Source organism: Pezoporus wallicus, unplaced genomic scaffold (genome assembly GCF_028554395.1).
Source record: "Pezoporus wallicus isolate ANWC-B61680 ecotype Strahan unplaced genomic scaffold, APGP_CSIRO_Pwel_v1 scaffold_7107, whole genome shotgun sequence".
NCBI classification, from domain to species: Eukaryota; Metazoa; Chordata; class Aves; order Psittaciformes; family Psittacidae; genus Pezoporus; species Pezoporus wallicus.
In genome coordinates this window covers 7,367,760-7,383,619 of record NW_026642114.1, presented here as the reverse complement: position 1 = coordinate 7,383,619, position 15,860 = coordinate 7,367,760, and the positions used below count along the sequence as shown (strand labels likewise).

At 38.8% G+C, this 15,860-nt stretch overlaps 2 protein-coding genes across 2 annotated transcripts in view; one reads left to right on the top strand and one right to left on the bottom strand.

Moving 5' to 3' along the window:
* PSMD1 (proteasome 26S subunit, non-ATPase 1) overlaps nucleotides 1-15,860 on the bottom strand; it is a 70,243-nt gene that overhangs the window by 30,096 nt on the left and 24,287 nt on the right. The window lies entirely within an intron of this gene.
* On the top strand, nucleotides 4,241-14,681 carry HTR2B (5-hydroxytryptamine receptor 2B). Its single transcript, XM_057427187.1, has 3 exons — nucleotides 4,241-4,712; nucleotides 11,525-11,725; nucleotides 13,800-14,681. The coding sequence occupies exons 1-3, from the start codon at nucleotides 4,403-4,405 to the stop codon at nucleotides 14,678-14,680; spliced, it is 1,392 nt and encodes a 463-aa protein (XP_057283170.1). The 5' UTR covers nucleotides 4,241-4,402; the 3' UTR covers nucleotide 14,681.

Genomic DNA, 15,860 nt, shown 5'->3' with positions numbered 1-15,860 from the left:
CTAACATACACTGATTTTTTAATCTAAATATTTAAGGACTTAACAAGTCATTGAAAAATGAAATGTCAGAGAATTAAAGAACAATGCCAAATATATCTTTTAAAATTCTCATTAAGTCTCCCCAGTCATATTTCAAAAGATTCTAAATATTTATGACTTTCTAAACTATTGGTCATGAATTAATCATTTGGTACACAACTATTTCCACAAGTTGCTTTGGTAGTACAGTGACAGATAAAAAACAAAACAAAACAAAACACAAACTTAACAGAAGTTTCATTTCATCTATGAATGAGTTAACAAAGGAGGAATGCAGATACCTAACTGCACAATTTGCAGTCATTTCTGAAAGTGGTGTGTGTAGCAGAGCGGGGAAAACAAAGATGGAAAACCTGCACATAAAAATGCATCAAACTGACATATTTTGGTGTAGACTAAGCTTGGGTGTAAACCCCATCTCTTTCCCTCTCAACAAAAAGACTGAGCTGTTCCCATGCCAGGAATTTCCTGCAAATATCTCATGTACAACACAGCCTCACTTTTCCACCTCTTGGCTGTCTAAGCTAGACTTGCTAAAGAATGAGAACTCCTAGGAGGCCTCCTGCTGTTGGGAGCATGAATCTGAGTACTGCCAACCAGCAGAGGTGAACTTGAAGGATACGCATTGACTGAACAGTACTGTCACCAGTGTCAGCTCACATTCAATGTAGACCTGGCTCCATTCAAATAAAACAGTATTGGGAATTTGAAAGCAGAAAAAACAGCAAGGGCTGGGGAAAAAATAATATCTATGCATGGTTCAAATATTCTGGTTACAGTGGACCAGGAGTGGGGTCTAGCATGATTTAAGGTTTATCATTATCACAGGAGAAGAGCTGAATATGGGGGCAGGACAGATACTTGAACAAAAAGCCTGGTCAGAAGCAGGAAGTAAAGAACCTACTGCAGATCTGTGATAGATATAAGGGAGGAGGTGTTTCTTAGAAATGATTAAAACCTGAGAAAGTTCAAAAAACATCACAAAAGGTAAATAAGTTTTCTAGTCATGTGAAGTGAAAAAAAATACCCAAGCAGGTACATATGCCATGCAAGCCTACATGCAACTAAACCTGTATCACCTTCCTCTTCAAGTTTCTAAGAAAACTCTTTTCATCTGTATTAAAAAAAGAAAAAAGATTATTTTCAATTAGATATGAATGTATTTATACAGCTTTTATCAGAGCAATCTACAGGCAACAGTACATTCTTTGGCTGGTGCTTCATCAAGGCATCTCCCCCTTCCCAATTTATCAGAGTTAGTCATTTTAGCGACTAAAGGTATTATTTTGTCATATAAATGACATTGTAACATCCACTGCAGCATTCCGGAAGGGGGAACATTTGATTTTCATTTTGACCAAAACAACTCTTTACTGCAATAGCTGACAGTGATGCTTCTCAGATGGCAAGATCTGTGAAGAAGATTTATAAACAGCTAATACAGAACTCACGTCAACAAAATTACACATCTAGAACTCTGATAATTGCCCCACACTGAAGTGATTAAGAGATAGCGTCTATCATGCTGTGAAAAAATAAAAATAAAAAACATTAAAACCCCCCCACAAAACCTCTTTCAAAAACAATGCTTCAGCTCCAACACAGGCTTGCATGAGTGACTGATGCTGATGAGTAGCAGATAGTTCTGACAGAGGCACTGCCTATTTTTTTCCTCAGAAGTTTTAATTCTGTTCTTTAAATTCAGAGATGTGACATGAAGATCTGAATGTGACACATACCCACAAGTAAACCACTGAAGTTAAAGGATTAATCTGTCTTTTACTATACTTCAGTGGTTTTACTTCAGAACATTTTTTTCCCATTTATGATGCTGCCATATTGACAATAGCTCCATCTCCAGAAAGTGGTAATAATTCCAGCCACCTTTCAACAAGGGAAAAGAAACAGCGTTAATGATGAAGGAAAACAACCTTCATCTATACAGTCAGAAAGAGTGAACACTGTTTAATCCAATGGAAATTTTGGTAAAGACTTAAAGTACACCTAGATTATTGCCAGAAGAGCCTTCAAGATTTATTTTATAAATCAGAAGTTGATTAGACATAGTTGAGCTTTAGGAAATCTGAATCCAAATGCTCATTGGCCCAAAACAGTATTGTCCTGTCTTGATTTCTGCTTTTTGTATGTTCTCATGTGCTCTATTCTCAGTACTGTCAGGGGTGACAATGGGGAGGTGGGTCAGATAAAGAAACAGAAACACCAGAGCTGGATTAAACTTTATTTCCTAATATTTACTTTTCTGAAGAATAAAGATATCAAAAGTCAACTGCAAATGAATACAACATGGAATCTTACCAAAGGAAAGGAAAAATAAGGAACAAATGAAAACTACTTGGACTCTTCTGGCCCTAAGCTCTCATGGACTCTTCTGGCCCTAAGCTCAAGGTCTCTGTTACACACTTATCCAGCTAATGTCCTTGGAAGTGAACTTTATTTCCATTTTAATGCAGAACTACAAGATCTTGTTAGAGACCATACATACATCTGACAAAGTTGGAAGGTAACAAAAGAGAACGCTCATCATAATAAAATGCAGCTGCATGAAGAAATATTTAAAGTAAAAGTGCACACTGTTAAAAAAGTGTGGTAGACAATCCTTTTATTAAATTAGCCAAGAAAAAAATTGGAGCCTTTACAAGGCAGCAGAACAGTTTAGGGTTAATCTTATTTCCGTCCAGAGAGAGAGCAAGAGCAAGCGTGTGCGCAGGCATACACACGCTATGGTGCATACAGCTACAATATTGTATCATGAAGGGTCATTTACAAGATCTGCACATCCTGATGCAGCTACAAGGAGCACACATTACAGTACTGGAGCGTTGAATCAATTAACCCTCTCTGGCTGCTTTCCAGCCAACCCCCCCCCCCCCCCCATTTACTTGCCTGCTTTTCAAGCACTGGAGCTGAAAACACTGAAATGAGTCAATCAGCAAACAAGGGTAGCAGCACACTGAGAGCTTCGCTAATGAGAAGAGAAAACTGCGCACAGACTCTGCTAATCACTTAAGTAAAATCGTCCAAATGATGGAAGAGAAAGGACAGCAAAAAAAAAAAAGAACACAACCTTATTTCTATCTTTTTTAAATGTGGCAAGATTTATTATTCTTCTCCATTCAAGAGCTGGAGAAAATACCTGGATAAGAAATACAGTTTTCCCAAAATACAAATTCTTCATCTTGGTACCAGAAGAAACAAGTGCCAATGAAAAGTACATAAAAAAGACAAGTTTTAGAAAAATTATAAAAAACAAAACCAAATCAACAACTTGCTTTCCAGAAAGTAATGAAAAATCTCATCTTAAAATCCACCAGGTGATGAAAAGGATTACAAAGGATCTTCCTGGATACAAAGTGAACTCTACTAAAATGCAAAAGAAAGAGGTAAGGCTTTCTTCACCTGAAAATTGCAGCACATGACATCTTCTCGGTAACTGAGCATTTGTTCAGCTTAACACCGTGAAAGCTGTTAAACTCTTCAGCAGAGTTGAGGGACAGAGAGAGGGAGAGAAAAGGTTGTACTTAATAAAAGCCCTGCTCAGATTACAAAAACAAGTGGTTTACTCACTTCCCCCCTTCAAGTAATGGGTAAATTTAGATGTCTCAGTTTCATAAATCTTCACGGTCCCCTTGAGACTGTCACCAGTGTTTTACTATCTACAGCTTCCTGACCCTCATCTGATAAATCAGGAACCATAAAGATTAAAATGGAAACCTCATACATAAATTCTGAAGATATTTTTGAGGTGACCCTCTGTGGAGAAACAGGATTCTTAATAAGGGGAAATATGGGAATTGCCGTCTGCCTACGCACACGCTGCTGGAGAGTAGACACTTGGGAGAGGAGGAGTTGCATATACACAATGTGAGCATCTGCCTTCGAATCAGTTTGTACTTACAAAGAGCAGATCTACATGCACTGTACCTAAAGGGAACCATTTGGCATCCAAATTAATTTATTACTTTTTACTGCTGTAGAAAGGAAAGAAAAGAGGGGGAGTAGCTAATGGACTGCTTGCTTTTCACAGCTACTGAATTTTCTCCTATAATCCGAAACCTGAACCTGGGAGACCAGACCACTGAACCCTGCCAAGCAGAGATGGACATAAAACAAGACTTTCATTTTTAAGACTTAATTGCACCTAGCAAGGCACATGATAAAAAAGTTGGAAACGAGCTCAGAGACGGTTACAGTATCTCAAAACAGCAGATGACTAGTTTACCATACTGACCATGCTGGCCTTTCTGCAGGACCATCCTGGACCAGAGAGGAACAGTGAACTCCTACACCGGATGCAATTCCTTTGTAAAATACAGCTCCTGAATACGTTCTGCTGGACACAAAAATGTCCTATCCTTCACATTTCCTGAACGGGTCTGGAGCTGGCAATGAATCTTTGTCGCCTCTCTCAGTAACGGGAGAACCCAAGCAGGACTACCCAAGTGAGGAACAAGGAAACAAAGTGCGCTGGGCAGCTTTACTGATCCTCCTGGTGATAATCCCTACAATTGGGGGGAACATACTCGTCATACTGGCAGTGTCTCTGGAGAAGAAGTTACAATATGCTACCAACTACTTTTTGACGTCCTTGGCAGTGGCAGATTTGCTTGTGGGTCTATTTGTGATGCCGATTGCCCTTCTCATGATCTTATTTGGTAAGTACAGCATGTTTATTTCATCAGGATAGCATATGGGGTACAGTTTGGGGAGGTCTAATTTAAACAGAAAAACTATTTGCTTTCCACCATTACCATTTTTAAAATCCCTTGAATGAGGGCTGCTAATCTCTTCTTCTGCCCAACTTCATATAGTTTAATGTCTTTACGGCAAGTATAGCCACTCTGGATATTTTTTCCTTTGAAACAAACAATTCAAGAATCACCTGAGACTTACAATTGATGCTAAATTGGAGCTAGACATGGGAGATCACATTGTGAACAGTGTAATATTATTTTTAGCAACATCAGCACAATCTTGGCATCTGTTCTATTCAATATTACACCAATTGCAGGCAGTTTTCTCTTAAAAAAATGCTAAATGAAAACTAGGTATCTGTTCAGTACACTGAACAGGTTTTGAACTTTTTATGAGTCAGGCACCTGATTTTACCTTAGTATTGACTCAAAGCTCCATGAGCAGTTAGAGATGGCTCCTGGCAGCAACAGTGACAACAAACTTTACCAGTACCACTTGCAGGCAAATCGATTTTCTCCCACCCTGGGGAAAGTGGCAAGCTCATAAAGCATCCCAAAGAATTAACTTATCTGTCAAGCCAAGGAAGCTTCAATCCGTGAACCTAACATTTCAGGCTTAGATTTACCACCTAGTCTGGCTCATATGGAATAAAGTAAGTATTTTTTTAATATGAGCATACATCATCTGTGACATTTTCTCTCTGGTTAGTCATTACAGAACAAGCATGACTTTTCATATTCTCTCATGTCCAGCTTTATTTCAGATATTGCTTCTGACAACTAACCAGAGGCAGCTCCATGGGAAAGTCTCTCTCTTTTACTCCTAAACTTCCTTTAAGAATACATTTTCAGTGGTCTATTTTCATACCATACAACTAAAGAAAAAAATCAACTAGACTTTTTTTAAATAAACTTAGGGATTTACACAATTATCTTTAAGGTATAGATACCACTGGACTCTAAAAAATGAAAGGCTGCAGCAGTTCGTTTTTAATATTCTGGATCTCTAGAGTTACCCAAGTAACAAAAACACAATAAGAAACTTTATTTCAGAAAGGCTTTTGTTTGCTGCAGAAGACTGGTATAACTTTATTAACAAATGTGATTATTCAACTAAATGACAGAAGTATGAAGTGGAGGTCAGAATTCAATGTTGAAATAAAAAAAAAAGTCTTTTTTCAAGCAAGTTTCTAAAAGGAAAAATTGACATACATGACCAGGACAGTGATTTATAACTTGAAAAAAACCCAGTCACTTACAGAAAACCTTGGTATGTCATGTATGTGTATGTGTGTGTAGAGGCAAGAAACAGATATGTACAGACATACACACTGATAGTGTTACTGCTTAGTTCCTGCCAAAGGCCTCATTAATAATAAAATGACTAACTATAAAAAGTACTAGTATTGGAGTAGCAATCAATACAAAGAGAAGGCAAGCTCCAGATTTGGTGGTGGTGGGGAGGTTTTTGGTTTGGATTTTTAAAACTTATTTTTGGATTTTTAAAACTTATTTTATTTTTTGCTAGACTACTGAATCTTTTCTTTTTAACTTTATAAAGGGGCTATTGCTCCTTAATCTCTCAATTAATCCCATGCTAAACCCTGGTTACAACAGTTTAAAACATGCTAGGAATCTTAATTTAAATGTAAAACAAAGGTATCTTTCATCTTGCAGGAAATTTACTGGAGAGTAGCAAAATTAGTTATAACTAAGACTGCAACCAGCCTTTCACAGAGCAGTGGTTAAAACTGAAATTTCTTGCATACAAGTCTCTTTTTGGCAGCCAACCAAAGAAACTGCTTTGCTTCTTCACTGACTGGGAGAAGATGCTGAGGTGTTTATAGAAGTTCAAAGCATGAGCAAAACATGAGGATTTACTGGAATGAAGCTAGAACAGACATTTAAATACATAACAAGTCTAAATCTTGAAGCTACATTAGCCGGCTAACCACTTGAATGTAAAAAAAAAAATCACTGATACCCAGAGAGCAAACTCCTGGCACTTCCACACAGGAATGTCTCCATAATAAGGAAATAGCTGGATGCAGCTTCTAGATACAGAATACAAGTATTATGCTTCTGATTTGGGACTGATATCTAATTATGTGGAGAATATTTGAGGGAAAAGGTGTGAACCAAAGTGCAGTCATATTAAATGATCTTGACTGTTAAAACTAAGCACAACATGTTCAAATTCAGAGCTTACTGCAGATATTGGCTCCATGCCCTCATGGTACGCTTCAGAAAAATCTTCAGAAATAGGCAGACTGTAATAAAGAGCTGCCCCTTTTAAAGATAAATACACAAACCTGTAACTCACACTCACAGGTATCATACCATGAGCAGAATATTTATTTTCAGTAGAGTGACCAAAATGTACTCTGGTACAAATATGCACTGCAATTTTCATTTAGGAGTGTGACTGTCAGGATACACAAACAGTCCACTGCTTTTATTGCTTGCTAAATTCTCATTTCTTCCAAAAAAAGAGGGCATGTTAAGAAATAACTGCATCCTCTGAAACCTAGCTTTCAAGAGTTACCTACAATTCTAACACTGAGAACTACTAAAGAAAACAAAAAATGTTGCTACTGATTGCACAGCAAAAATAGCAAATAAATTGGAGAAACCCTCTCATTTGCAAAGCCTGCAGCAGGAAGAAGTCTGTTGACCACAGCTTGGTAGGCAATGGGTTCCTTGGACACAGTGCATGTACCATACTTTAAAATAGAAATTTTTAAAATATAAAATATTCCTGATGTTTATCCACTTAAAAATCAGGAGGTGATGCTGATCATCCTAGGTTGCAAACCATCATTTTTAAAATCTATCACATGCAATCATCGTCTTAATCTTCACCCATTACTGATGATGAACCATAGCAAATCTTCCCTTCTTGCTTGTGCAAACTACCAGAGAAAACTTCCTTATTGAGAGCTACTTTTCAAAATCCCAAATCTAAAGATAACTAAGAAAATAAAGGTTGGCTTGTCACAAAGCAACTAAAAAAAACCAAAAAAAAAAACCAAAAAAAAAACAACCCACTTCAGCTAAATTTAAAAAACTACATGACCGTGAACAACTGTTGAAAATGTAACGGTAACAGAGAAGCAAAGGCAGGCAGCTACAGGGGTGAAGCAAGACAACAGCCTGGAAACACCAGGCCTGCGCAGTCCACAACGCAGAATACTGACCCGAGGATGAACACCACACATGCATGATGCAGACACACACCCCCCAGTCTGAAGACTGAAGCCTAGGCTTAAGTCAGCTAGTGATTAAAAATATCCAATTTCAGTAAAAGCATCATTATCTAACAGCAACAAAATCCGATAGAGGGAACATGCTTCAGCAGCCTATAACAAAATCATAGAATGGTTGGGTTGGAAGGGACATTAAAGATCATAGAGCCCTGTGAGGATATGAGGCAACGTTTGTAGGAAGGAGGAATATTTTTCTATCTTACACTACATGACAGCTGGAGAAACCAGACAAGCTTTCAGCCAGGCACATTTGTCAGGTAACCATGGCATTTAAAAAAATTTACTAAAAAAACCCCAAATCCAACCCACTAGCTTGCTTAAATCAGCATTTCAATTCTGAAGGAAAAAGGTGGAGAATCTCAGCCCAGTAAATGCTCTGGTCTGCTCCAACAGTGTGGATCTATACTAGGAGAATCAGAATTTCTAACTATCCAAACTAGGCATGACCTGCTAATGGCTTTCTATTGCCACCTAGCAGGACATACTCACTTTACCTTCCATCTGAATTATAAAGCAAGACAACAAACAAGCAGGTCATCATCATGTTCAAGGGTCAGACATGCTTTGAGTTCTGAGAGGGGAAATCAATATTCTAACTACCAAAGTAACAGAATAGGCCAACAGTGATACCACTATTGCCAGGAAAGCACAAAATCTCAGCCCAGAGCAGTCCCTCAAACACTAGGCACAGAGCTAACACAGGTTTAACCAACCTGTGTAAAATCAAAATAAGTAAAAGCAAAATACACCACAGTATGAAACCTAAATAACTATGTGGCTTTCTGGATTTTAAGGTACCAGTTTCACAACATTTAGTTGAAATAATAACTGTATTCTTCAATTCTTATTAGCTACTGCATTTAAAGTCTACTTTGATTTTGTTTGGAGAAAAAACATGATCACAGACACAAGCATAATAGTACAGAATGCTATAATCATGAATGTGATAATCTACCACCTTCTGCACCCTGTTCAAAACAATACAAAAAAATAAAGACAAAACTCTCTTCAGTTGCACTTAGCAACTAATGAAAGCTCTTAAAACTCATAAAAACATACAAGGTTGCTTTGCACCAGATTGCTGTTTACATGGGAAAAAAAATTAAAAAAAGAAGAATTTATCACTGCAATTCAAGAAGCAAAGCAGTTATAATCCCGGGAGCAGCATGTAAGTACTCTCCAACAGAAATACTGCCTGCTTATTTGAAATCCAGCTGTTATCCTGCCATATGATTAAATACGAGTAGGGGTTTCATAATATACTAATTACAACTTCCTCCTACCTGTCTGACACAACAATTTTTTGAAGCACAATTTCAACCATGATAGCTATTTTGGGAAATATGCAGCTAGAACTAAAATTTACTGGTTAATGCTTTGAATACAGAATGCCTCTTTCCCTTCTGCCTCACTGCTTATGCCATCCTCCCCTGCTTTGGGGGTGGATGAGGTTTGGTTCAGGGCTCCATCCATCCATTTTCTTTGTTTTTACAGGCGAGGCTTCCCAACATAGGGAAGAATGCAGACAAGCATGTGCTATGTCTGACTTCATAAAATTTTCCATTCTATGAAGTTTTTAATTCAAGTCAAGGCAGCACCATTATAATTTTCACCTATCAGTTACACCATGTTTTATCTCAAACTACTGCAACATTACCACATTGATAAGACTGAGCATTAAACAGTCCAGCTCGTTTCGCACTCTCAGCATTGCAGATCTATTTATTCAGAGCAAGATTAAAAACAATCAGATTAGCTAGAAATGTTGGTTTTTTTTTGGTTTGGGGTTCTGTTTTTTATTTGTCCTTTAAGCATCATTCAAGTAAGAACTGATTTCTCTGGCAATATTATTACTGTACCTACTGATGGAGTACAGCTGAATTTTAACAGGAAGGAGTATATAGTACATCAACTTCTACCATTAGAAACACAAAAACCTTCTATGTTCATACTTTCTTCCCTAGGACTACAGGACATTCTTACAGACTGTCCTGGGTTCAGCAGTAGCAATCATGTTTTTTCCTTTGTGTTAACTGGTGCAGTGCTGTGTTTTGACTTCTAGTTTTGAGAACAGCGTTGGTGAAGCCGATGTTGTCGGTTGTTGCTAAGTGATGTTTACCCTGACCAAGGACTCTGTGAGGCTCATGCTCTGCCAGGGAAGAGGGGAGGCTGTGAGGAAGCAGAGGCGGGGCGCCTGACCCGGGCTAGCCGGGGAGGTATTCCATACCACAGCACGTCATGCCCGGGGTGGGGGGTAACTGGGAGTTACCCGGAAGGACAGGAGCTTCCGGGTGGGACTCGTTTTCTTGGCCGGTGGTATCGTATTCTCTTCCCTTGTTATTTTCCCTTATCATTGTTTTAGCTGATAGTAGCGGTGGTGATTTGTTGCTGGACTGTTCTTGTCTCAACCCGTAGGAGTTGCACTCTCTCGATCCTCCTCCCCGTTCCTCCGGGAGCGGGGAAGGGGAGAGCCCCGGTGCAGGGAGGGGGGGGAGACGAACACGGACCTTGATTGTTGTCAGCTCGGCACCACTCACTGGGAGTGAGTGAACAAGTTACCTGACTGGGTTTAAACCACGACACAGACACACAACACTAATGTGCATCTCAAACTGAACACTGCTAGCACTGGACTGCAATGAAAACTGCTTGTGAATTAATATAAACCCGTTAAAAAAAAACCCAACCAGAGTTTCATTACAGTTCACTTGGTTTGGTATTGTAAACTTTGGTAGGGGAGACCCAGCTCCCAAAACTACAAGCTTTTTGAAAAGTTTAACACTACAAAACCACAATGCATTTGACAGATGCTAGGTTCACTATAGAGTAACATTAAAGACAGATAACTACTATAAGAAGCAGTATGCCATACTGAAAATCCAAGCCATCACTTTGGCAAGGGAGAGGGGGAAGATGCACAAGAAAGCCCTTCAGTTTTTATAAAATCATTACTGGGACAGAATAGCCCTGCTTTGCGACATTAGTGCTCAACTGCAGCTGGCCAAGGGACACAGCAAACTCATTTTAAAACTATGTGAACTAAATTCTCCAAGATCACCAACTAAGATTCAATCAAGTTTCTACAGTGACTGAGTAATGCGCTGGTTATGACCCATTACCTCCTCCATCTAATACAACCCTGAATCATAAGACTATCAAAGAGACATAGCTGAAAATAATAACAGCAGGGCACAAGGACCAAGCACAGTCATAACCCACTTTTTAAAAACTTTTTTATCCAAAGTCCTTGCCACAAATACCTTATGATCTAAAAAGGACAAAAGACAGGAAAAGGCTTAATATACCAGCAGCCTGATTAATATGATGGCAGCAATCATGCCAGTTAGGAGCTAACTAAAACGTAAGACAGAATCCAGCTGAGGCAGTGGCAAAGCTCATCTCCTGTAGTATTGTGAACTTCTCAAAAGAACTAACAGCCAAGGGAAAACCACACACTGAAAACTCTCGAAAAACTTAGATTCTAATGAGTTTTCTGTTTTCTTTCAGACAACGCCTGGCCTTTACCAACTGCCTTGTGTCCTATCTGGCTGTTCCTTGACGTCCTCTTTTCCACAGCTTCCATCATGCACCTCTGTGCTATCTCACTTGACCGCTATATTGCAATTAAAAAGCCAATCCAGGCTAGTCAGTACAATTCATGGGCTACAACAGTCATCAAAATCGTCGTGGTTTGGCTCATTTCAATAGGTGAGACTTGGAACTGGAAAAGGAATGCAAAAGCTTTTCACATCCAAAACAATGGGTGACTGCTGGTCAAAATGGAAACTCTGGCCAAGTACTATTGATTAGCAGACCTTAACATCTGGGCTGGCCTAAGTCCACCTCTTAGATCGTGCATAGCTACACCACAAGAATTTGCCTCAACCACCACTCCTTATCAGGCTTACCCTACTCAATCGTACCTTTTCTTCGTGGCCTTAAAAGTCCAAAGATCAGAAGACAATAACTGCATGCACAGTATGTCTTCTGGGAAAGCAAGCGTCTATGTTCCTGTGGTAGCATATTCTGTCCCAAACACAGTTTAAAGACTTGAGTAGATGCTGCTAAAATCTGTACTTCACAATTTTCCCATGAAGCAAGTAAAAAAAGGCTAATTACTTATATCAAAGACTGAAAGATAAATGAGTGGCTGGTAACGTTCACATTGAAGACTGAGATGCACTGGCAATACAGCATATAGAAAGGCTAACTTCTAAGCAAAAAAAAAAAAAAACAAAACCAAAAATCCCAAAACCAAACACACCCTGAAGAGTTTATATAAAGGAAGCCAATGAATAAACTTTTAAATTAGCACCTCTGTGATGTGCACCTGCCTTTAAGGACTGAAAATAAAAAAAAAAAAAAAATCTGTTAAATGAGCTAAGGAAGTGAAAACATTTAATTCACATAACCTAATGTATACTGCAGGCAGCCATAGGCACAGTGCTGTATGCTCTGTGTGCAAGAGAAAGAACAGAATTATTCTGTGTTGCTAAAGCAAATGATTCATGGTAGAATGGATACATCCACCATCTTGGCCAAGGTATACATGCCTAAACCCAAAAAGTCTAACTTCAAAAAAAATTCAGGAAGAACCGTGATGATAGGAGAAAAGATGCTATCTTTATTTTTTCATTAAAAAAAAAAAAAACAACCAACCAATCAAAAACCTGTTAGCATGACAAGACACTTACAAATTGACCTTTTAATGCCTGGTTTGTTGTTAGTAATCACTGCTGTACTTTTTCATTTGCTTTTTATCTGACACAAAAGCATTCTGCAGCTGAGCCAGGGTTCTCCAAATCAAAGGTTAATTTGGCTCAATTCTCACTTTAAATCTTTGCTGTATCTGAAGGTGTGCCTCTTATTAAGAAAGGGATCAAGTGGCTGAAGAGTTTTTTTTTGCTCTTGCTGCCTTCAACCAACTTTAGTAAGCAGAGTAGCAGAGGAATACAGTAAATGCCTACATCTCATTAAGCAGTATCAGGAAACATAGCACAATAACCTTCACCGGGCAGTAAGGAAGCTGTTGTTTTTGTTGCAATGTCAGACTGCTGGCAAACAAAGTGCTGACTGCAATTTAGTGGTTATAAAAAATTCATTTAAAAGACAGGACTGATAACTTTTTTTATATTTTTTTAAGAGTGGTGAATTACAGAACTATCTGGTCTCATTTAAACACTCTTAAATATGCAAGAGACTTTAAACAACAAATCCATCTGAAACACACCCTGCATAATTCTGGCAACTATTTAACTACTTGTACATATGAAAGAGTCAAGGCAGGGTGAAAAAAAAATAAAAAAAAATCAGCTGTGTCCAGTAACTTGATGGGGTTAAGATAAGAAGCAAAGACAAGATTCATGTGTTTATCAAACTGCCCTTCAAAAACTGCAAAGGTTACCCCAGGGGAAAGGGGGTGGAAGCAGGTGGCATTAGGGAAACACATTTCACTGGAGGAAAAGCCATACTAATTCTAACAACTACAGTCAAAACAATTAATGTTTTTTACACTTGAGAAGTTGGCAACTTTATACTGCTTCCTCAATCAGTAAAGGTTAGGCCCAATCTCCTTAGAAAAGGCACTCTGTTATAGCTGAGGTTGCCAAGTCTTAAAGAGTACTATTTGCCCAACTACACACATGATGCTCTCAGTTCTCTGTCACTCTGTGCCAGCTCCAGAGCTCAGGAACTACCTTTCTTTAGAGACCCTGAGGCTTCAGGCCCCAAAAAGATGGCAAGCGATTACCACATGCTGAAGTACTTTGTTCTTCTCCTGCAGGAATTGCTATTCCAGTCCCTATCAGAGGCATTGAAGATGGAAATGGCAACTCTACAAACATCACATGTGCCCTGATGCCTGATCGTTTTCATGACTTCATTCTGTACGGATCAGTGGCTTCATTCTTCATTCCCCTCGCTATCATGATAGTCACTTATTTTCTGACAATCCAAGTGCTACGCAAGAAGGCCTACTTGATCAACAAGCCACCTCACCGTTTCACATGGTCAACAGTGTCCACAGTATTTCAGCGTGACACAACATCTGCCTCCTCACCAGAAAAGGTGGCCATGCTAAACAGCTCCAGAAAAGACAAGACTTTGTCCAATGACATGCCAATCTGCAGAACATCCACAATAGGGAGGAAGTCCATGCAAACAATAACCAATGAACAAAGGGCGTCAAAAGTTCTGGGGATTGTATTTTTTCTTTTCTTGTTGATGTGGTGCCCATTCTTCATAACAAACATAAGTTCAGTTCTGTGCAACTCCTGCAACCAAGAGATTTTTCAAAAGCTTATGGAGATATTTGTTTGGATAGGATATGTATCCTCAGGAGTGAACCCTCTTGTCTATACACTATTCAACAAAACATTTAGGGAGGCTTTCAGCAGGTATATCACTTGCAACTATCGGACCACAAAGCCTATCAAGGCCCTTAGAAAACGTTCCAGCAGCATCTCTTTCAGAAGCTCTGTGACAGAAAATTCCAAGTTCTTTGTCATGCATGGGATGAGAAATGGGATTAACCCCATTATATATCAGAGCCCGATGAGGCTGAGGAGCTCACCCATCCAAGCATCATCAGCCATTCTGCTGGATACATTGCTGCTCACAGAGAATGAAGTTGATAAAACAGAAGAACAAGTCAGCTACGTATAGTGGAATGCAGCTGTCTGTATCACAGTGTTACTGTATGTATTGTTCTAGGTAACAACACATATGTACTGTAAGATGGTATAAATACTATTGTTTTCTGTTATTTATGCAAGCAACACCTTACAAATTTATATTAATTCCTCTCCTCCAAACTCTCCCCTATTTTAACCCCAACCCCAGGGTGGCACTCACGACTTCATTCCATGATAAATGACTGATGCAGAACTGTAGCCAACAGGAAAAGGGAAATAAATAAAAGCTAAACCAATCTGCATATCTGACTTCAGTTCTCACTACCCCCAGTCTCTTCAAAGTACATTTTTATAAGAAAAGCATCTCTGTACAAACACTAATATTTACTCTGACAAGAAAACAGAACATTCTGTAGGTTGATGCTTTATGATGAAATTAGCAAGGGGATACAAGCATGCTTGTTTTAATTTAAATCCACCTTTACTCTGTGTAAACAGAACAGCACATACACTCACTGCGTTACCTTCTACAGACATATTCCTTTGCTGAGACTGTGTATCCAAGTATGAGCTTTTCTTGTTCTCTATGCGTATGTGTATCAGAAGCAGAATCACTTGCTCCAGAGACCAAAAGGTGTCCATTCCACAACAGGTGAAACTGTTTCTTAGCAGGGTGAGCAAATTTCCATGTGCTGAAATTGTCCCTTTGTTGTTTTACTGTAGGGGTATGTAGAATCTTTTACCCACCTGAATTTCATCTGCATTACTCTCACATACAAATATGTCTGGTATTGTTATATTTGTCAGATGTTGTTTTCATACTAAGAAAGTGAGAGCATTTAACCATAATAGGACAATACCACATCAGTGATCATGAGTAAACCAGGACAGGCAGTGCCTGGAACTTTCCTTTAATTTAGATGGACAAACTTCCTTTTTTACAGCTCTTGGAACATCAGTGAAAGCCTTCCCTTATCTTATATAGTTCACACAAAGTAGAAAAATCACAGATAGAATAGCTATTGCACTTGAAAATAAGAGCAAGTGTTTAAGAGACAGCAGAGATGGCAGTACTATCCACACCTGCACACATCTGCAGTTTAGCTTAGCTCAGAATAATTTCACTGGACTAATGGCATAAGATTGTAGGTCCCAATCTGCACTCTCTCAAACATGCTCAAGCCTTTCATCAGAGCATCAAATTCATACAT

What these genes read in the sequence shown, in the direction of transcription:
- HTR2B (XM_057427187.1), top strand. Translation starts at nt 4,403, where the DNA reads ATGTCCTATCCTTCACATTTCCTGAACGGGTCTGGAGCTGGCAATGAA. An exon ending in CCTTCTCATGATCTTATTTG is followed by an intron (nt 4,713 to 11,524) that starts GTAAGTACAGCA and finishes GTTTTCTTTCAG; the next exon opens with ACAACGCCTGGCCTTTACCA. An exon ending in GGTTTGGCTCATTTCAATAG is followed by an intron (nt 11,726 to 13,799) that starts GTGAGACTTGGA and finishes CTTCTCCTGCAG; the next exon opens with GAATTGCTATTCCAGTCCCT.